The following is a 23,989-nucleotide window of genomic DNA, read 5'->3' as shown; positions in this document are numbered from 1 at the left end:
GTAAGAACTTTCTCTTTAAGTTGTTCTGAGTATTTCTCTATTTCTCTTATCTCATCCCCACTAAATTGATCATAATCACACTCACCACAATGGCACCTAATATTACAACATTTTAAACATAGTATATGCCTGCTACCTGACTGATAACAAAATGTAGAGGCAGTTAGCTCACACTTCACAGAGAGGTAAATAATCTGGAGATAACCTAGAGGATAACTTCAGAAAGATGAAAAACTGCAAGAAGGCTCAAAATATTTGACATCAGTCTTGAATTTTAAAAGAAGAAAAGATTCTTGATTCAACCAACCATACTTTATTAAATGTCTACAAGGAGATATACATTGGAGATATAAAATTAAATAAGACATGGTGTCTGCCCTCTTCAGTCTTAGTAGAAGAGACAGGCACAAACATAAGCATAACACAGTTGTCCTTGCAATAGCATACATTCCATACTATCATTGTTGCTATATAAAAATCCTCTCATCCCTTTGCTTTCAACTATAATTCTGTTCAATTCACAAATCCTTATACCTACAAACAGATCTTATCCCGTTAAACTAAAACATGTTAAAGATATGTCAAGGTATCACTTTACTTTCTTTTTCTCTGGAGGCTTATTTGATGAAACAGCACTAGTCAGGTGGATCTCAATCAGGAAAGACCCCAAAAACTGGTTCCATCCCAATCCATCCACAGAACAAATGCCCCTTAGAGCCAGTTAACAAACATTCCAGGATGGACCTAACCTAATAGGACTGATCTGATCTCTCCTGAGTTCTCCAGATTCAAGAATAGTGGCTTCTCAGTGATTCTTCTCATGTGAATCTGAAACAGAAATGTTAAGCCTCTAATCTTAACAGAAATGTTAAGATTATAAAATAGCCTCTGAGGACTAGGAAATATGGCGATTCCCTGTTTTTACTGCATGCCAGTGCCTATCAGCTAGCAACACAGGAGATAGGGGAGCAGTTGCTGGGGTAAATAAAATGGATACAAATGGAGTTATGAGAATCCTTTCTGATAACTATGACTGCTATGAAGAAGACAAGAGGCCACCAAGGAATGACATTGAAGGGAGGAAGGTGTGACACAGTGTGGGAAGAACATTAGATTTAGCTGGAAAACTGATTCTAGTCCTAGAGTTGCTAACAACCCAGAGAACCCTGGGCAAGTCACTTATCCTCTTTGAACCTCGATTTTTCCATCTATAAAATGTTAACAGAGTTAAATTAAATTATTAGTAAGGTCCTTTCTAATAATAAAACTGAAGTCTAGGAGCACAAGAGACGTTTAACAGCTAGACATACTACAGCCATGCACTGCACAAAGACACTTCAGTCAATGACAGGCTGCATACACAACACCGGTCCCATGAGATCATCACAGAGCTGAAAAATTACAGTCACCTAGTAATGTCACAGCACAATGCATTGTTCATGTTTGTCGTGATGCTGGTATAAACAAGCCTACTGCACTGCTAGTAAAATAAAAGTATAGCACACAACAATTATGTACAGCACATAATACTTGCTAATGAAAATAAAACAACTCCGCTACTAGTTTATGGATTTACTATATTTTTAGAGTAAATAGAGTATAATCCTTCTATTGATAAAGAAAAGTAAGCTATAAAACAACCCCAGGCAGATCCTTCAAGAGGTATTCCAGAAGAAAGCATTGTTATCTTAAGACATTATGGCTCCATGCCTGTTAATTGCCCCTGAAGACCTTCCCAGTGAGACAAGATGTAGAAGCAAAAGACAGTGTGTCTTAGTCCATTTAGTGTTGCTATAAAGGAATACCCAAGGCTGGATAATTTATAAAGAATAGAGGTTTATTTGGCTCGCAGTTCTGCAAGCTACACAAGAAGCATGGCACTAGCACCAATGCATTTTCTGAGGGCCTCAGGCTGCTTCCTCTCATGGGAGAAAGCGAAGGGGAGCCAGCACGTGCAGAGATCACAGGGCAAAAAAGGAAGCAAGAGAAAGAAGGGGAAGGGGCCAGACTCATTTTAACAACCAGATATTGTGGGAATTGAGACTGAGAATTCACTCAGTCCTCACCTCCAAGGAATAGCATTAATCTATTCACGAGGGATCTACCTCCATGGCCCAAATACTTCCCATGAGGCCTCTCCTCCAACACTGGGGATCAAATTTTCACATGAGGTTTGGAGGGCTCATATATCCAAACCACACAGCACAGTAATATCAAATGAGTGAATATGAAGGCTTAGGAAAGGCCCAGGCTAATGTGTGTGATCATGCCTTCGTTGTTTTTTTTGGTTTTTTTTTTTTTTTTTTTTTTAATATAGGGTTTTTCTGTCGCCTAGGCTGTAGTGCAGTGGTGCCATCACGACTCACTGCACCTCAATCTTCCAGGCTCAATCGACTCTCCCACCTCCTAAGTAGATGGGACTACCGCTGCATGCCACCACGCCCAACTGATTTTTCTATTTTTTGCAGAGAAGGAGTCTTGCCATGTTACCCAGGCTGGTTTTGAACTTCTGGGCTCAAGTGATATGCTCGTCTTGGCCTCCCAAAGTGCTGGAATTACAGGCATGAGCCACTGCGCCCAGCCCCCATGTCTTCCTTTTTTAGAAAAGAGTTAAAAGGTAAAAAAAAAAAATTTTTTAATAGAAAAAAAGCTTATAAAATAAGAATATCAGGAAAAAATATTTTTGTACAGCTGTATAATGTGTTGCTGTTTCGAGTATTATTACAAGAGTCAGAAAGTTTTTTAGAAATTTAAGTTTGTAAAGTAAAAATGTTACAGTAAGCTGAAGTTGATTTATTATTGAAGAAAGAAAAATATTTTTTTATAAGTTTAGTGTACTCTAAGTATACATTGTTTATCAAGTCTACAGCAGTGTCCAGTAATGTCCTGGGCCTTCACATTCACTCACCACTCACTCACTGACTCATCCAGGGCAATTTCCAGACTCACAAGCTCCATTTATGGTAAGTGGCCCTATACAGGTATGCCATTTTTTATCTTTTATATTGTATTTAATATTGTACCTTTTCTAGGTTTAGATATGTTTAGATACACAAATACTTACCATTGTGTTATAACTGCCTACAGTATTCAGTATAGTAACATGTTGTATAGGTTTATAGCCTAGGAGCAATAGACTATGGCAATACAGCCTAGATTCGGGTTTGTGTAAGTACATTCTATGATGTTTGAACAATGATGCAATTGCTTAACATTAAGTGACACAACACTGTATTTGATCCCAGCAGTCCTAAGAACACTATAACAACTTATATTAAATTTTCACCAACTTGGTCAAAACTCAGTTACCTGGTTGAAAATGGCTGACGACAGATGCCAGACAGCCACCCTCTCCAGAAAGAAGAGCCAAAATTAGGAATAAAAATACCTCAAATAGAACACTAGAGTCCAAGGGTGAATTCACAGCAAACATCAGAGGCATAGAGAAGAAAGGAAGCAGCCAGCTTAACCAAGATGAACCGAGCGCCCCAAGGGACTTCCTATTACAGGAAAACGGTAAGTAAAAGAGCTTTAGCAGTCCACGTCTCTGCAATGGACTGTTGCGATCTGAACCACAAGAGAGCTCCTCTACCTACATGAACCCTGACACTAGCGCAGGTGGAGATCTGGAAACCCCGCAAGGGCAGGCACAGCACCAGACAGGAAACTCATCCTGGGTCATTCACCATCCCCCAAGACCTGAATGGCTGTGGTGGCACAGCATTGGCTGGATCCAAAGTACTTTAACCCACAGGGTATACTACTCCCCAAGAAAAAAATGGTGCAGTGCACTGAAAGGCAGTACCTGGGACAAAGGAAACTGAAGCACACTCTACAGTGTCTGAGAGCTCCCTGTCTGGGGCTGTGAGAAATGACTCCAGGCCCAGCAATTCACAAACCCTGTGCTTGGCTTTGCAAAGGAAGAGTGAACTCTTCTCCTACTGGTGGAGCAGCCTCTGTGATCAAGCTCTCACATAGAGCATGGTACCCTTCCCCCTGCTCTGTACACTTGCTCCTGCTATCACCGGAGGCTGGGCCAGGCAAGCTGGAGGGCTACCTATCCAGGGCAGAGAGTGGTGACTGAAACCCCACTGGCAGCATGGCCTCCATGCTAAGGCTCACATGCAAAGGCAGGGCCCATACACCACTCTGTGTAGCATGGCAGCATTGCTATAGACAGCAGAAAAGCCTGGTAGCAGCATGTCTGGGGCTGCTGGGGGTGACCCTGTATTGCAGCCACCACCAGTATCACAGCCACCACCATCACCAGCCCACACAGATAGGGACCCAGAAGATAATTAAACCACCACTATTGCCATTGCCCATACCACTCCAGCTGGCCAGGGACATGAGAACCTGCTCACCTACCCAGCCCCCACTGCCACTACTGGCATTGGAGTAAGCCATGGGAAGGCCCAAGAATTGGTCCCCTGGTAACCACTGACACAGGTGCCAGCATGTATGAGGCTGTTCTTGCATTGCTATAAAGAAATACCTGAGGCTGGGTATTATAAATAAAAGAGGTTTAATTGGCTTTTGGATCTGCAGGTTGTCAGGAAGCATGGCATCAGCATCTGCACAGCTTTTGGATAAGCCTCAGGGAGCTTTTTCTCATGGTGGAAGGCAAAGGGGGAGTGGGCATATTACATGGCCAGAGTGGGAGCAAGAGAGAAGGGGGAAGGTGCCACACACTTTTAAACAACCAGGTCTCCTGAGAAGTTACTCATTATTGCAAGGACAGCACCAAGGGGATGGTGTTAAACTTTCGTAAGAAATCTGCCCCCATGACCTCCCACCAGGCTTCACCTCCAACACTGGCGATTACATATCAACATGAAACTTGGGGAGACAAATATCCAAACTGTATCAATTGCCCTGGGGAACAAAGCATGCACAGCCCACTGCTGCCACCACTAGGGCCTGAAGACTGGCCTACCTGGCTTCCCAGTCTACACAACTTCACCACAGCTTCCACTAATAACTTCACCCTAACCCTCTAAGGAAATAACAGATACCAGTAAAGCTATTTACAGCCAAGGAAACCATTCAGTGACTATAATACTGCATGCAACCATAATCAAAGCCAAAGAGCCCTGCTCAATCACCAAACCACAGATACACCTTTAAGAAAAAGTCTTCCCCTACAAAAAGTAAATTCAAAAATAGGAGGAAGAGACTGTTATACCAGATGCACAAATACCAACATGAGGACACAGGAAACATGAAAAAGCAAGGAAATATGGCATCTCCAAAGGAATACAACAATTCTCCAACAATATATTTTAATTTTTAAAAATCTTCAAAATTCCAGATGATACATTTTAAAGAAGCTCAGTGAAAAACAGATTAATTCTAAAACACAATGCAAACAAATCAGAATAACAATTAAGGATATGAATGTGAAATTTACCAAAGAGATAGATATCTTTAAGAAGCAACAAGTAGAAACTCTGGAACTGAAGAACTTATTGAAGGAAATATAAAATACATTAGAAAGCTTCAACAATAAACTACACAAGCAGAAGATAAAAAGCTCAGAACTTGAAGATAGGTTTTTTGAAATAATGCAGTCAGACAAAAATAAAGAATTAAAAAGAACGAGTAAAGCATTCATGACATTTGGGACAACATACAGTGACCAAATATACAAATTATCAGTATCTCCAAACCCACAGAGAAACTGAAAAGATTAGAAAATCTATTTAACGAAAGAATAGGTGAAAACTTCCTAAGTCTAGCAAGAGATTTAAATATTCAGATACAGGAGGTTCACCAATTCCCAGAAAGATACAATGCTAAAAGATCTTCTTCACTACACATTTTAATCAGACTGTCTAAAGTCGAATCCAGCGGGATATGGTGGCTCACTCCTGTAATCCCAACACTTTAGGAAGCCAAGGTGGAGGAGCGCTTGAGCCTAGGAGTTTGAGATCAGCCTGGGCAATATACTGAGATTCCATCGCTACAAAAATTTTAAATTAGCTGGGCATTGTGACATGTACCTGTGGTCCCAGCTACTCAGGAGGTTGGGGTTGGGGGGAATCGCTTGAACCCAGGAGTTCAAGGGTGCAGTGAACTTTGATCACACCACTGCACTCCAGCCTGGGCAACAGACTGAGACCTTGTTTCTAATAAATAAATAAATAAAGTCTAAGCTAAACAGCAAGACAAAAGCATCTGGTCACCTATAAAGGGACCCCCATCAGACTAACAGAAGATTTACCAGCAGAAACTTTATAGACCAGAAGAGAATAGGATGATATATTCAAAGTGCTGACAGGAAAAAAACAAAACAAAACAAAACAAAAAACAAAAAAACCTGGCAGCCAAGAATACTGTATCCAACAAAATTACTGTTCACAAATGAAGAAGAAATAAAGTCTTCTCCAGAGAAGCAAATGCTCAAGGAATTCATTGCCACTAGCCCAGCCCTACAAGAAATAATCAAGGGAGTCCTAAACCTGGAAGCAAAAAGACATTTACCATCACGAAAACACACGAAAGTATAAAACTCACTGGCAAAGCAATCACACAAAGAAAAAAGGACGCCAATGGTACCAATACAGAAATTCACCATGCCATAATGGCTAACAGTGAGAGAAAAGGAAAGAAACAAAATATATAACACCATCAGAAAATAATTAACAATATGACAGGGACAAAGCCTTGCATATCAATAATAACCTTGATAGTAACTAAACAGATTAAATTATCCACTTAAAAGATATACAATGGTTGAATGGATTAAAAAAAAACACAATCCAACTGCTTACAAGAAACTCACCTCACTAATAAGGACACATACACAGCTAAAGTAAAAGAATGGAAAAAGATATTCCATGCAAACAGAAACCAATAGCAAGCAAGAATAGTTATACTTACATCAGATAAAACAGACTTTGAATAAAGAACAATAAAAAAAGACAATCATTAATTGTAGGGCATTAAATAATGAAAAAGGAATCAATCCAGCAAGATGATATAACAATTCCAAATATATATGCACCCAACACTGGAGCACCCAGATTCATAAAACAAATATTACTAGATCTAAAAGAGAGATCCAATAATAGTTGGGGGCTTCAACACCCAATTCTCAATGTTAAACAGCTCACCTAGACAGGATGTCAAGAAATAAACGTTGAATTTAAACTGGAGTTTAGACAAAATGGACCTAACAGACATTTACAGCACATTTTATCCAACAGTTGCAGAATATACATTTTTTCCATCAGTATATGGAACATTCTCCAGAATAGACCTTTTATTAGGCCACAAAATAGTCTGAATAACTTTTAAAAAACTGAAAACAGCCAGGCGCGGTGGCTCACACCTGTAATCCCAGCACCTTGGGAGGCCAAGGCAGGCAGATCACTTGAGGTCAGCGGTTTGAGACCAGCCTGACCAACATGGTGAAACCCTGTCTTTACTAAAAATAGAAAAATGAGCCAGGTGTGGCAGCACAAGCCTGTAATCCCAGCTACTCAGGAGGCTGAGGCAGAAGAATCGCTTGAACCTGGGATGTGGAGGTTGCAGTGAGCCGGGATGGCACCACTGCATTACAGCCTGGGTGACAAAGCGAGACTCGGTCTGAAAACAAACAAACAAAAAACTGAAAACCTGTTAAGTATCTCTTCACACCACAATAAAATATAACTAAAATTAATGCAAAGAATTATTCTACAAATACATGGGTGGGGTGGGGGGGAAACATGATCCTGAATGACCACTGGGGTTGACTAAGAAATTAAGATGAAAATAAAGGCTGGGCACCATGACTCATGGCTGTAATCCCAGCACTTTGGGAGGCCAGCACTTTGGGAGGCCAAGGTGGGAGGATCACTTGAGCCCAGAAATTCAAGACCAGACTGGGCAACACAGTGAGAATCCGTCTCTACAAAAATTAGACAGGTGTGGTGGTGCATGCCTGTAGTCCCAGGCTGGAGTGCAATGGTGCGATCTCAGCTCACTGCAACCTCTGCCTCCAAGCTCAAGTGATTCTCCCGCCTCAGTCTACCAAGTAGCTAGGACCACAGGCGCATGCCACCGTGGCCAGCCAAATTTTTGTATTTTTAGTAGACACAGGTTTCATATTGTTGCCCAGGTTGATATCGAATGCCTGAGCTCAGGTAATCCACCTGCCTAGGCCTCCCAAAGTGCTGGGATTACAAGCATAAGCCACACCACGTGCCCGGCCAAATTAATATTGTTAAAATGACCATATTGCCCACAGCAATCTAAATATTCAATGCAATCTCTACCAAATTACCAAGTTATTTTTCACAATATCAGAAAAAAAAGTCCTAAAATTCATATGGAACCAGAAAAGAGCCCGATTATTTAAATCAATCCTCAGCAACAAGAACAAGGCTAGAGATGCCACATCACCTGACTTCAAAACATATTCCAAGGCCATAGTAATGTTAAAGCTGGCCTTCATATCAAAACCGCATTACAATAATTCTCCTTCAGAAAGAGTTTATAACACTTGTACTAAATAAGCACAGGCAGCACACTGATAATACAAGCAACATTAAATACTTCTTCATAATAATGGAAATATCAACTTTATTGGCTGCATCAGTTATTTACTGCTACATAACACCCACCCCCAAATTTAGTGGCCTTACTTGTTCACAATTCTGTAGGTAAGCACTTTAGATTGGGTCTAGCTGGAATGTTCATCTGCTGCTTAGCCCTAAAGGTCATTAATTCTTCCATTTAGCAGTCTGTATTTCCCTCTTGAAATATATGAGAACTCTTTAGAAAATATTATTTCCTAATACAGTAGAATATGCATTAAAGAACCATCATATCAGTCCTTCAATTCTGCCACTGATCAACAGTATGGTCTTGAGGTAAGTAATCTAATATCTCTTGGTGTTACTTCCATCCTTGGTAAAATGGGAATATCACTGCTTATCCTGTCTATTTCACATGGTTGTTTTTCCAGTTGAAGTCAACCCAAGTTTTTAAACATTTACTGAAGACCAACCATGTTCTAAGCATTACACTGGAAAAAGACTAAAAAGACACCTTTCCATGGTGTGTAAGAATGCGATTTTTTTTTAACTTGGAAATAATCCAAATGTACATCACAATAGAAAGAAGAAATAGTGATGTATTTATATAGAACAATACCACAGAGCAGTTAAAATGAACAAACTACACGTAACAACCATATAATGGCAATACATTTTATATACTACACGTGGGCATTTAGCCAAATGGGTGGGCAGGGGCTGACATTTAATCTACATTCAACGTGTCAAACCACAAACCCTGACATAAGGCTACATGTGTCCACAGAAAAGCATACCTTTTTCTTTATACAAAGGTTCATTCTGCTCATCTGAAGGGCTATTTTGGTATAGAGAGGTGCCCTTTCTAATTCTCACACAGGTACCAAGTAAGCCAGTGGCTCTAGTAACACCAGGGATGAGAAATACACTGTAAAGTGAAAAAGCAAGTCACAGAATATGCTCATTATGGAACATTTCTATAATGTTCCAAAGGTGGAAAATAAACTACTGTTTAGAAATAAAAACATACGGAGTTAAAAAAAAAAAAAGCATGGGAATAAGACATGAAATTCAGGATGCTGGGTACCTCTCATCAGAGAGAAAATAAAATAGGATCGGGAAAACAAGAACTTCAAAGGTAATAAATAGCAAGGCTCTAGTTCTTAAACTGAGTAGGCCGTACGTATTAGTTCAATGTATACTTATACTTTATACCACACATATATTTTATAAATATCTTGTACATATATTCAATATTTAATTTTAAAAATTGGGGAAAAAAGTACTCCCTGCACTTAAAAAGCTTAAACTCAAGAGGAAGAGAATCATAGCCTATAAATACAGCGTGATGTGGGCTCTGATAAAGATGAACACTTTAAGGCCTGGCGTGGTGGCTCACGCCTGTATTCCCAGCACTTTGGGAGGCTAAGGAGGGCAGAACACCTAAGGTCAGGAATTCAAGACCAAACTGGCCAACATGGCGAAACCCTATCTCTACTAAAAATACAAAAATTAGCTGGGTGTGGTGGCAGGCGCCTGTAATCTCAGCTACTCGGGAGGCAGAGGTTGCAGTGAGCCAAGATTGCACCACTGCACTCCAGCCTGGGTGACAGAGTGAGACTCCGTCTCAAAAAAAAAAAAAGATGTACAGTTTGACAGCTTCAAAAAGAAACACCAACCCCATTTCACATGATGTGATTATTACGCAGTGCATGCCAGTATCAAAACATTTCATCTACCCTTTAAGTATATACACCTATTATATACCCACAAAAATTAAAATTAAAACAAACAAAAAGAAGCACCAAATAGGCTGAGGCATGCCAAAGTGCTTTATAAACTACTATCTATACTACAAAGTGATAACTACATAAATATTAAAGTGGTTCTTCACATTGGTTTCAGGATGATAAACATAACAGTTTAAGCATTACTTACTTTTGATTTTTAAAAGAAGTCATATAGCACTTAAATACAATTGTATCCTTTCTAATAAGGATAATGTACGCAGGAGCCATTACACAGTGGGTCTAATAAGTATCAAAATGAAACCTAAGGAAAACTTTCCATCTGTTACTCCATAGGCTAGAAAAATGATTAAGTAATAATTCTTACTTTACTCCCCAGAATAATACTTACCAGGAAGTAGGGGGAAACACTTGACTGAAGAAACCAATTGCTTCTCAAAAATCAATACTATTTTAAATTCATCTGAGTTTTTTTAAAAAACTTCTCTTTAAAATACTAACCATACGATAAAAGAAGTATAGTATGTTCCCATTTACAGTTTGAATACTACTCTATTTGTATGTACCTATATATAAATCCATGATGCATTTTTTAAAGTCTGGAATAGGAAATAGATGAAGACTTGGGAGAAAGGGATGGGGAGAAATTCTTCAAGTTTTGTTCAAATGATCTCAAAGATTTCATGTCTCAAGATTGATGAACACTGGACTTCTATAAAACTGTGGGCCCATTTTGGGTATCTAAGCCATGCTTTCCCCACATCCCTTTTGAAACCACCCTCACAGAGTTGATGGAGAACTACAAGCCAGGCTTTAGGCAGAATTACAGTCAGGCATTGACCAGCGTGCACTAGGGTACTTCAACCCACTTCCCTGTAGCTGGTAACTAACCAAGGGTCATGCGGCATGCTGACCACCTGCTCCCCCATTGTTCCTATAGACAGAATCTCTGACACTGGACCTTTTTACCCAAGAATTGCTTATGGTGTTTTTCAGGTCCTGAATTCCAGCAGAATGGCTGAAGCCAACCAGTCTAAAGACCTCAACCAAGGAACCAATCAACTCTGCACAAGAATGCAGTTTCTTCATCTCCCTGTCCCAGGAATTCACCCCTTGCTTCTTCACCAATCAGCAATCCCCACATTTTAGCCCTACCTGTTCAGACCCTTCACAAGCTCCTTCCCCAAACCCTGGAGGGAAGAGGATTTGAAGGTTCCTCTGTCTCATTTGACTGCCCTACAATTATTAAACTCTTTCTCTACTGCACCTCCCATTGTGTCGCCATACTGGTCTGTTACCATGCAACAAGCAATCAAACCTAGTGGTCCTATAACACTTTGGTTTAACTTTATTTAGTTAAAATACAGTAATTTTTAAACCAGCCTATTTAAGTGGGAAGGTGGAACAGTTTGTAACATACCACGTTAAAAAATATAAACATAATAACAATAAGACCAATATAAATAAGCTGCTATTATATACTGGTTAACCTCATAATGATCATGTGTCAACCAACAAATTACCACAAATCATCCCTATACAAAGCTTTTAATCTACTACATAGTGCAGATTCAGGTGTATTCAGTTATGTTAGCATTTTTGTACACTGAAACAACAAACCAAAGTTTAAAAATTGCTTGATAAGAACAAAAGAGTAATTTCAAAGTTTTCTCATAAGATTGTATTTTAAAGGTTAAAATAATGTTTAAAAATCAAATTGGTATTTTTTATTATCAGATTATAATTTTAGGTTGTACTCTTGAGGCCAAAGAAAATCAATCAATGGCAAGAACATTTGTACCATACCAATTTTCAAATTCAGCTGTAGAACCACCCTAAGAAAGACCTGTTCAGTTTATTAATCCCATCCAATAAAAACCACACTAACACCAACCTTACAACTGCTTATTAGTATTTTGTAGGTACTTTTAATCAAAGTACCTATACCACATCATAAATCTTTACACCTAATCCTATGTAAGTAATTCAATATAACAATCAGAAGCGCTAGCAATTACTTATTCCTCCACCTATATTCAAAAATCATTTGGGATATAAGGTACCTCTACAAGATCATTAAGTTCTTTATAAAGAAATACAAAATGATTTAAATTATATTTTACTTTTTAATTCTAAAGCCCACAATCAAGTTTAATGTAACTAGAATAAAATTCATATTCTGCTGTCTGCTGCTATACTGCTACAAATACATAATATAAATGTGTACACAGTAATTCTGAGTACACAGTAATTTTGGAAAACTTGGAAATTACAGAGAAGCCATACTATAATCCTGCCATTCCAAACTACCCAGATACCTGCTATTAATATATGAGTTAATAGTAAGTTTTTATAATTTCATTAGTGGGTCTTTTCTTCTAATTGAGACAATCATATGACTTTTAACCATGTTAACATAGTAAATTATATGCACAGATTTTCTAAAATTAAGCCATCTCAGCATACATGGGCTAAAGGAAACTTGGTTATAGTGTTTAATCTCTTTCATACATGGTTGGATTTAGTTTGCTAATATAAAGTTTTTACATCTATATTCATGACTAAAATAAACCTATATTTATTTTTTCTCTTTTATAACATTTCTATCTGGTGTAAGTATCAGAGTTATACAGGTCTTACAGAATGAATTGGGAAGTATTTCCTCTTTTCCTGTTCTTTGGAAAAGTTCGTATAAAATTTAGATGATCTGCTCCTTGAAATTTTGGTAATATTCATCTGTAAAATGATCTGAGCCAATGTTTCCCTTGTAAAACAATTGTTTTTCTTTTTTTCCCACTTGTTCAATTTCTTTAACAGTTACAGGATTATTTAAGCTGATTATTTTTTCATTAGTTCCAAAAAAAATTTTCTAAAAACTGATATATTCCTATCCACAGTAAATGGATCAAAAATTCATAACACTTCAAAGTTATGACACTCTTTTTTACCTGAATTTAAGACTAACAATGTTAGTTATTTAGACTTGAGAGTACTAAATAACTTATCAGTTTGTTTTGATTTTTAATGAGAATCCTGTAACAAGTCTAAAAATAACTACCACAAAACCATATGGTACCACAAAACCATAATTGCTACTTTTGACAAACATAAATAGGTTTGCATATATTTTAGCTACCACTTACCACCAGAAACAGGGGCATCCATGAAAACTGCTCCCATTTTCTCAACTTCTTTGGCCAATTCTTTTGAAACTGCAGGATCAATAGTGCTGGAATCTATTAATAATGAGCCCTTCTTCACTTTTCTAAGTAAATAAATAAAAATATTTCTAGTTTACAACTCTGAGTAAAAATTTCATGCAACTACCTACAGAATTAGAATCTGTTGAAAAGCTGCCATATATCAAGGAGGATTTCAGTTTAGTATTAAAAACATTATTAATTAGAACAGGTTTAAAAATCTCAAATTCTTTTTGAGATTAATTATACTTCAAAAGTAAACCCAAACTCTTTCAAAAGATCCAAAAAAACCTAATAAAACCTAATACACTACATGGTATAAATTCTGATTTCAGATGAACTATACGAACCATAATAATAAACATGAAGCTAAGATGTAAGCAATTTAAAACACCTATTAACTTTAAAAGGATATTAGATAGGACTTAAATTTTTGTTTGTAAAGTAGTTGGGTCTTTAAAAAGTAATTTATTTGTCTTTAACAAGCCATACTGCAAATTTCATATATCCGTGTTATTTCCACAATGAAGAATAAACATAAGCAATTAAAATCTAGCCATTTGTGTTGGGATGGCGTATTATTTTATAATTGTAACCTTTTAATGACAAAATAAAATATCGAACAGGTAGAAAGGAAAATATATGAAAGAATCTGGAAATCTCACAGTCTTTTTGGCTTTTTAGGGTAACTTATATATATACACTATAAGGCAGTGTCTATTTTCACTAGCTAGGAAACTCTAACCTAAATTATAATTTATTTAAAGGGTATGGCTAACCTTTAATTCAAACTTTCCAAAGTTCTTTAAGACAGGGTCTCCCACCTCAGCCTCCCAAGTAGCTGCGACCACAGGTGCATGCCACCATACCCGTCTAAGTTTTAAATTTTATATTTATAGAGATGGGATCTCACCATGTTGTCCAGGCTGATCTTGAACTCCTAGGCTCAACCGATCATCCTGCCTCGGTCTCCCAAAGTAGTGGGATTACAGGTGTGAGTTACTGTGCCTGGCCAAACTTCCCAAAGTTCTTACTATAGATATACTAACCCAGAGGGCATGGAATCATGATTAGAAAATTAAAACTGAATAAATATAAATACTGAAGAAGAAAACAGAAAACTCATTGATAAAAACTACTAAAAGGAAAAATCTTTCTATTAAAAACATAGCATACAAAATTGTTTAAACATAACCAGGCATGGTGGCTTATGCCTGTAATCCCAGCACTCTAGGAGGCCAAGGCAGAAGGATCACTTGAGGCCACGGATTGGAGACCAGACTAGGCAACATAGCAAGATCTCGTCTAAAATAAAAAGAAAAATATACATATTAAAAATTGTTTAAACAACAATTTTAGACATATGAATTGTTACAATTCAAATGCAATGGTTGGGTATATTTCACAGAAGAGAAAGAGCATACTCTAAGAGTATGTAGGTTTCTCTTTAGCCTAAAAAAATAAGAATTAAGTTTATCAATCTGTGATCTTAATATTTTAAGATCTTAAACCTTTAAACAAATGGAAAATCATCCCAAAAATTATACGTGCACTGGGTGTATGGAAATGATCCTCACCCAGAAAAAACTAAAGAATCACCCATAAGAAGCAAATTATAGTTCAATGTAAAGTCAAACTTTTTGAAAACACTCCCTGGACCAAACTGTTCTGATAGCTAGTCACCATATTCCTTAGCAAAGGATATCAACAAATGTATGGCTATGTCTCCTCAGAAGTTTTTAGTAACTTTTTCTTCAGAGGTAAAGCAGGACCATAACTGAAACAGGCTAGGTAACAGGTCAGCTAGGATGCCTCCGGACCACACACACTGTGGCCCTGAGAGCTCCATCCAAAATGAGTGTCTTTTAACCTTCCCTGAAATCTAAACATTTATCTTATCAGTTTTCTGCCTAATATCCAAGTGTCTTTTGCTTCCTTCCAAGTTGGTTAGTTTTCCAACACAATTCAATTACCAGAAACTTCAAATTTCACATATTACAGTTTCCTGAAATTAAACCCTTTCTTTTAGCCCCTCTTGTGACTACAGTGTCTACCAGTTTGCTCTAGCTCTTTGCTGAAATTCAACAACAAAGTAAGTTACGAATAGAAACAGTGACATGAGAAAACTAAGCTGGGAATTCAACCACTATCATCCTAACATAACCGCAAGGGTTTGGCGATAAGCAGCAATTAACCAAAAGGTTTCTCAGAGCCAGGGAAGATAGGCACTGATTAGGAAACTCTGACCTAAACTGTATTTTACTTAACCCATTTATGCCTCGTGTTCCATTTACGCTAAGTTTGTGGGAGTTATTTACATCCTACTGCTCAAGCAGTACATCCTACTGCTCAAGGTCATTGCCAAGGTCTGATTTTTCATAAAAAAATTTGCAACCTCTGACATAAATGGCTTAAAGAGCTACTGCTAACCTTTAATTCCAACTTCCCAAAGTTCTTACTACAAACGTACTAACCCACAGGACATATAACTTTTTTTTCATACAACAAAATGTTAAACAATGGTGTTCTTTCCAATGTTTGGCTATATTTTTCATAAAATCCTTTTCCTGAATTTCTACAAGCTGTAAGAAAATTATATTATTAATAGCTGCAGTTTAAAATGTAAGCTTTAAAAGTCTCTTAAACATGTTACCAGTGAAAGGGTAAGTTTAACCCAAGAGTTAAAGGAAAGAAACGGAACCAAAAAACTTTATACACATTGTCACATACTTGACTTCAGTGAAAAAATAAGCCTTTTACAATGAGAAAACCACCACACTATTCACTTTATGAAATAATAACAGTATAGAAAGGTTTAACAAACACAATTGTAATTTCCTAATAGTTCTAACACGTGAAATTCATCAACTATCATAACAAGAAAATATCCACAGGTGACAAATACATACTTTAGAATCCCATTTGCTCCGGAATAAGCTTCTATTGCATTGATACTGGTGGGCAGCATTGTAATAATTCTGTCAGCTTTTTCAGCAACATCTGCTGGGGAAGATACTACCTTTAAAAAAAATTGCAAAGGCACATTATTTAAATTAAAATGTAAGCAGTTTCTAGAGCACAAACAGGATCCACTTTTCCTGCATGCCTATAACAGTGACAGTGCATAAAGACTAATCCTTGTTTGCAAATGACCAAAAAAAAAAAAAAAAAGCTTACTGCCCAAAATAAAGGCACATCATTATACATATACAGATGCAGTTTCTGTGAAATCAAATCTATCGTTTATTTTTAAAAGTGTGAAGGGAGTTGAGGGTAAAAGGGCAAAATCCAGCAGTCCTGGGAACAGACACACTTCTCATGGGTTCTTCCAAGTTGGATTCCTAAACAGCATAATCTTTGGTATACACTTTGACTAAGAAAACTATTCTAGTACAACAACGCTGGATTCATTAGTGATTTGGTGGGCAGCAAAATCCCCTAACAAAATCTCAAGTCCCAATCCCCACCATCCTCCAGTCTGTATTTTCAAGCAAAAAAAAAGAAGAAAATATAAGTCTGTTTCAGAAAAGAAAAGGTCAAGACAAGGACATAAACACTTACTACAATGACTGCAAGCACCACCAGGAAGGCTAACAGTATGAGCTACCGAAACTTACGTGGAAACTACATACAGAATAAAGATATATGAATAAGCATCAGGGCACTCTTTCAACCCTCATTTCTGCTTTAATAATGACCACGAACATACTGCAAAGGAAAATTGCGCTGTCTATCCTGTTTGTTTAGGTGCATGCATGAGTAGATGCACTGTTACTCACATCCCCCACCACCAGCTCTCTGGCTCTTTTCTACATATTCACCTTGATAAACCTGGCCAGCCAACTGGCAACCAAAGAGGTCAGGAGAGACCAGGAGCTCCCTCCTTGACTCAAACTCTCCTTTAATAGAAAGAATCAGCTGGGCACAATGACTCATGCCTGTAATCCCAGCACTTTGGCAGGCCAGAGCAGGAGGACTGCCTGAACCCAGGAGGTGGAGACCAGTCTGGGTAACACAGCGAGACTCCATCTCTACCAAAAAATAGAAAAATTAGCTGGGTGTAGTGGTGTGCACCAGTAGTCCTAGCTACTTGGGAGGCTAAGATGGAAGGATAACTTAGGCCCAGGTGTTGGAGGTTACAGTGAGCTATGATCACGCCACCGTACTCCAGCCTGCCTGGGCAACAGAGTGAGACTTGTCTCTTAAAAAAAAAAAAAAAAGAAAGAAAAAGAAATCCGGCATCCCACCTGTCACAACATCTTCTGCAAAGCTTTTTTTCTCTTCGCTAAAAAAAGACAAAAGACGATCAGGCAGATTATTAAGGATTTCTCTCCAGAATGAGTTACATATGTAAAAACTGACGTATTTCTACATACATTATGCATGTAGAAACATGTATTTCTACTAGAAAATGTGAAGTGACATGTAAGCATCTTACAAATAGGAATGCCTCTGCTTTTCATGTGGTAGAAGTTTACACATTTTCTTTTTATATTTTATGTGCATTTGATGAAAGTAAAAGAATAGGAAGCCAAACAGAATGTGTAATCTAAATATTAAGAGCTAGAAGTAATTACATTTCAATTTTCCACAAGAGACTATCAGCTTCTAAATCAAATTCAGGATAAATGTAGCTTTAACAAAAAGCAGTTTCATAAGTCACTCTTTAAAATGTCAGTAAATAAGTATCCTGGCATATTGCATATTAATAAGGTAGGAAATGGTATTATAAAATATCTCAGACCCTAAAACAAACAAAAAGATATTCTCTTTTAATGTTTCACTCTAAAGACACTGCAGCATTTTATAATCTACAATGAGATACATTCAACCTGTATATTTTGATATATAATGAGGATTTGCTACAAATAATTCTAAAAATTAAAAAATTTTCCATCAAATTACAAAGAAATAAGCGCTTAAGTTGCATGAAAACCTTTCCTACACCTTCATAAATACTGAGACTCTAGAAGAGGCAACTATTTCCTGGTAAACAGTTCAAGTTTACTCAAGAAAAATAGAGCTCAGTGAAATAAGAAAAAAAAAGTTGTAGTAGTCATACTTCTCTACTCCTACACTATACCAAAAATATGTTACTTAGTCCCATTTGTTCATCCTACTCTAATAAACACAATGCAAAACAATGGCATACTTCTATTGCAGCTCCATCCTTCTAGACCTTTAAGGGACATCAGTTAAGACCTGAGGTCTAAGAGTTAATTTCAACTCCCTCTTAGGAATTGAGTTCTCTTCCACTGAAAGAAATTAAATTCCATCTACATAACTCCTTTAGAGGGGCCCTGAAGGGCACCAACAATTAGCTCACAGGTCTAAGGATGTTTCACACCTCCAAGTTTCTTAATCCCATGAACTGGCAGTGCCAATTCAGGCACTTGCCAACTGCATGGGGTGGCCAATCAGCCCCCTGCATCCCTAGCATCTGCTTCTTGAGATGGTTGCATTGCCAGAATACTGCTAACCCCTCAATTATATAGGAAAGTAGTGTCAAAGCTCACAGGCCCAGAAAAAACACACAACAGTACTGATAGCTGGAATGTCACCACTGTACTGGCCACAACTGCTCTATATCTAATAACACACACTCTCTGTGTGTGTGTGTGTGTGTGTTTGTGTGTGTGTATATATATATATTTGGTACATCCTAACAGTCTCTAATTTGTACTACAGAGGCATGTTTATTAGACAGATAAACAGACATTCAAATAATCTCACCATCCATGTGATGACTTCAAGACCTTGAAATAATTGACTGACAAAATCTGGCCACAGCTCAAAAGCTGGGAGGAAAAAAAAAAAAACCAACCTTGTTGCCAGTCTGACATCAACTACAAAAGCCTTTAGAAGCCAAACTAATTAGAGTCCTTCAATTACATTTGCTAATTGAATGGATAAGCAAAGACAGCATGGATCAGTGAAAGGAACACTAATTTGGAAAGCCAGAGACCCGGGTTTAGTTGCAGCTCAGCCAAGAAGTCATGGGTGATTTTGTGTAAACTATGGAACACCTCCAGCTTCAGTTTCCAAATCTATAAAATAAAAACAGTGATTTGGGTTATCTCTCAGGGTTCCTATCTCCAAAGTAAAAAGGAAACTTAGAGATATTTTTCATATTTAGTAATCTCAAGTTCTAAGAAAGTATGGTTCCCATGAAAAAGGGCTGAGGGGACTGGAAGCACGTGCAATGATTCAGCACGATGCACGCATTTGCAGGACTTTCACCGTGCAGGTTTTCAACACCTCCATAAATGGGGATGGCCATTGGCCTGGCTGACTCTGGGACATGGCTCTGCTCTGATTGTCAAGGCTGCCCCAGACAGATCTGCTAATTCCAACTGCCTCATACTTACACTATTATGAATTAAGATAATTCTACTCTTCTATTATCTAAATTTTGACTACAGGAAATTGGTTTCTGTGTAAACCACAATATAGTCTTTAAGAATTCTTGCAGCCAATTTCTCTGAATTAGACTTTGATTTATCTGTATGCCAGTATGCATCAATGGTGGGTGTGTAATATAAAGAGCAGAGGACTGAATAAATTAAAAATCTGCTGAAATAAATTAAAAATCTGTTTAATACCAAAAATCTGCTTTGCAACATGAGGAGGGGGGTGAAGAGCCAAGAGTAATCTGAAGGGACTACACCCCCTTTTTACATATCCATTGGAAGAAGACAAATGTTACCTAGTTGCTTTACATGAAGAGAAAAATCTTGCTGCCTCTTCTAGATAAAACAGTCACATAAGTCAAGTTCTGCATTGCTTCCAAGTAAACCAGATGGGTAACAGAAATTTATAAAGAAACAAGAAGAACGTGATCTTGTTAAACTTGCCACTCCTGTGTTTTTTAATCTTTAAGGTACTCTTTAAACGTACTTTTTAAATACTTTAAAAGTAGAAAAGCACAATTACTTCAAAATTACACTACACTTGAAAAACTGACAAAAGCGCTTTGTGCCTACATCTTGAAACATTTGGTCAACAATGATGGAGCCCACTCAGCAAGAGGCTTTTAAAGTTCTCATTTAACAAGACCTGAGTGGATGCCAGATTAGATCCCAAGAGATTTACTTAAGCAAACATGTTCAGCCTTACAACTCAGGAACAACAAAATGGTTTCCAAGTTTTTAAAGAGAAAACAAAAGAAAAGAGAATCTAATTAAGCCTAGTTCAATCAGAAGAAACTCACACAGAAGTGGTGCATACATCCCAGACTTTTGGCATAGATCAGCAGCATCTCCAAGGAAAATCCTAGACAATGAAAATGAAGCACAAGTCGCATGTCCTTGATGCTAAGGCTTAAGTTAAAAAGAAAAACCAGTATCTTCCGCAAAATAAAGGTGGGTCAGAAGGGGCAGTGCAGAGTAGACTCTTAAACAGGAATGCTGTCAAATCACTTTACCTCCTAGTTTGGTTTTAATTTGTATCTTCATTCTTTCATTTAGAAATATGTCTACATATCACTTCTTGGCCTTTTGGCTATAATCAAGAATGAAAATACATCTATGATTCTCTTTCAACATATTCTGGACTCAATAATGCAGCTGAGACAGCGGTGTTTGGGGTGTGTTGGAGAATAAAGATTTTGGAGAAATATGGCATAGATACAATAACAGCAGCAGCAGCAGTAATAGTAGTAGCAGCAGCAGTTGTGGTACTTTCTATGTGCCAGGTTCTTTTGGGCTAAGAGAAAGGTACTCTTACCATCCCCATTTTATATAAGAATAAGAAATTTAAGCAGAGAAAGGTTAAGTAATCTGAAGTCACACAGCTAGCAAATGGCAGAGCTGAGATTTGAGCCCAGACAGTTTGGTTCCGGGGTTTATGTTTTTAAATCACTACATTCACAATTTATTGATTCAAAATTTCTAAAATATTAAGATCTGATCATTATTATCAGTTACATTTTTTAAAAAGATGTTAAAAGTTGAAATGATGCATCTGTTTCCAATAGAAACACGAATATAATAAAGGGATAAGCTATGACAAACCCACAGCCAACATCATACTGAATAGGCAAAAGGCAGAAGCACTCTTCTTGAAAACCGGAACCAGACATGGATGCCCTACCTCATCACTCCTATTCAACATAGTACTTAAGTCCTGGCCAGAGCAATCAGGCAAGAAATAAAAGGCGCTCAAATATGAAGACAGGAAGTCAACCTATCCCTGTTTGCAGACATGACCCTATATCTAGAAAACCCCATACTCTCAGCCCAAATCTCCTTAAGCTGATAAACAACTTCAGCGATGTCCCAAGACACAAAATCGATGTGCAAAAATAACTAACGTTCCTATATACCAACAACAATCAAGCCAAGAGCCAAATCAAGAACACAATCCCATTCACAATAGCCACAAAAAGAATAAAATACAGGAATACAGCTAACCAGAGAGGTGAAAGATCTCTATAAAAAGAATTACAAAATACTACTCAAAGAAATCAGAGATGACACAAATGGAAAAATATTCCATGCTCATGGATAGGAATAATCAATTTTGTTAAAATGGCCATATTGCCCAAAGCAATTTATAGATTCAGTGCTATTCCTATCAAACTACCAATGACATTCTTCACAGAATTAGAAAAAAACTATTTTAAAATTTATATGGAACCAAAAAAGGAGCTCAAATAGTCAAGGCAATCCTAAGCAAAAAGAACAAAGCTGGAGGCATCATGTTACCCAACTTCAAACTCAAACTTTTCTACAGGGCTACAGTAACCAAAACAGCATGGTACTGGAACAAAACAGGCACACAGACCAATGGAACAGAATAGAGTCCAGAAAAAATGCTGCACACCTATACCCATCTGATCTTTGGAAAAGTCAAAAAAAAAAAAAAAAAAACAAGCAATAAGGAAAGGACTCCCTATTCAATAAATGGTGCTGGAATAACTGGCTAGCCATATGCAAAAAACTGAAACTGGACCCCTCCTTATACCATATTCAAAATTCAACTCAAGGTGGATTAAAGACTTAAATGTAAAACCTAAAGCTATAAAAACCCTGGAAGATAACCTAGGAAATACTGTTTCTAGACATAGGACCTGGAAAAGATTTCAAGACAAAGATACCAAAAGCAATTGCAACAAAAACAAAAATTGACAAATGGGACCTAATTAAACTAAAGAGCTTCTGCACAGCAAAAGGAACTATCAACAAAAAGGAAACAGACAACCTACCTAATGGGAGAAAATGTTTGCAAACTATGCATCCCACAAAGGTCTACTACCCAGAATCTATAGGGAACTTAAATCAACAAGCAAAAACCAAACAACTGCATTAAAGAGTAGGCAAAGGACATGAACAGACACTTTCCAAAAAAAGGCATACACACAGTCAACAAGCATATGAAAAAATGCTGAACATCACTAATCATTAGTGAAATGCAAATCAAAACCACAATGAGATACGATATCACACCAGTCAGAATGGCTGTTATTAAAAAGTCAAAAAATAACAGATGCTGGCAAGGTTGCAGAGAAAAAGGAACATTTATACACTGCTGGTGGGAATGCAAATTAGATGAGTTACTGTGGAAGCAGTGTGGTGATTTCTCAAAGAACTCAAAGCAGAATTACCATTCAACCCAGCAATCCCATTATTGGGTACATACCCAAAGGAATATAAACAGTTCACCATAAAGACACATGCACCTGTATGTTCGTCGTAGCACTATTCACAATAGCAAAGACATGGAATCAACCTAAATGCCCATCAATGGTAGACCGAATAAAGAAAATGTACATATACACCATGAAATACTACGCAGACATAAAAAACAATGAGATCATGGCCTTTACCGCAACATGGATAGAGCTGGAGGCCATTATCCTAAGCAAACTAATCCAGGGAAAGAAACCAAATACCACATGTTCTCACTTATAAGTGAGAGCAAAACACTGAGTACACATGGACACAAAGAAAGGAACAACAGACACTTGGGACTACCTGAGGGTGGAGGGAGGGAGGAAGGGTGAAGATCAAAAAACTACCTGCCAGGTACTATGCTTATTACCTGGGTGGCAAAATAATCTGTACACCAAACTCCTGTGACATGCAATTTACCTATTTAACAAACCTGCACATTACCCCTGAACCTAAAAGTTAAAAAACATCATCAATGGCAAGCTTCCTGTGGGCCTTGGAGGCTGCCCTACAAACACACTCATTTTCTGAGTCCATCATTCTGCCCAACTTATTTTAATAAATGCTTATATAATAAAAACTTCCCTCTGATTTTGTTTTTAAATTAAAAAAACATAAAGGGATAAGGAAATGTCCACATATTTTATGAAAATGACCACAAATAACAGGTTCAACCAATTATAAATGCCCTATCAGAATAGGTTAACACTTAAAGGCATAAACAAGCTATTAAGTAGTCATGTAAAACATATTAAACTTATCAAAGTTTTTATTTCCCTAATAATCCATGTACAGTCAAGCAAAAGAGATACATTCTGAGAAATGTGTTGTGAGAAAAGAAAAATAAC

At 37.5% G+C, this 23,989-nt stretch overlaps 1 protein-coding gene and 1 long non-coding RNA gene across 3 annotated transcripts in view; one reads left to right on the top strand and one right to left on the bottom strand.

Moving 5' to 3' along the window:
* HIBADH (3-hydroxyisobutyrate dehydrogenase) overlaps positions 1 to 23,989 on the bottom strand; it is a 221,236-nt gene that overhangs the window by 95,466 nt on the left and 101,781 nt on the right. For both annotated transcript variants that reach the window (XM_030795573.1, XM_003270460.1), the window contains exons 3-4: positions 16,380 to 16,489; positions 13,414 to 13,535 (exon numbers count right to left, since the gene is read on the bottom strand). In XM_030795573.1, coding sequence (XP_030651433.1) covers positions 13,414 to 13,535; positions 16,380 to 16,489 — 232 coding nt within the window. The remainder of the gene's footprint in view (positions 1 to 13,413; positions 13,536 to 16,379; positions 16,490 to 23,989) is intronic.
* On the top strand, positions 1,794 to 11,536 carry LOC105737782. The gene is made up of 3 exons (XR_001113467.2): positions 1,794 to 2,617; positions 3,306 to 3,516; positions 11,267 to 11,536. It is a non-coding gene; the product is annotated as an uncharacterized LOC105737782 (long non-coding RNA).

Source organism: Nomascus leucogenys, chromosome 17, assembly GCF_006542625.1.
Source record: "Nomascus leucogenys isolate Asia chromosome 17, Asia_NLE_v1, whole genome shotgun sequence".
Taxonomy (NCBI): domain Eukaryota; kingdom Metazoa; phylum Chordata; class Mammalia; order Primates; family Hylobatidae; genus Nomascus; species Nomascus leucogenys.
This window is presented reverse-complemented; position numbering and strand designations above follow the sequence as displayed.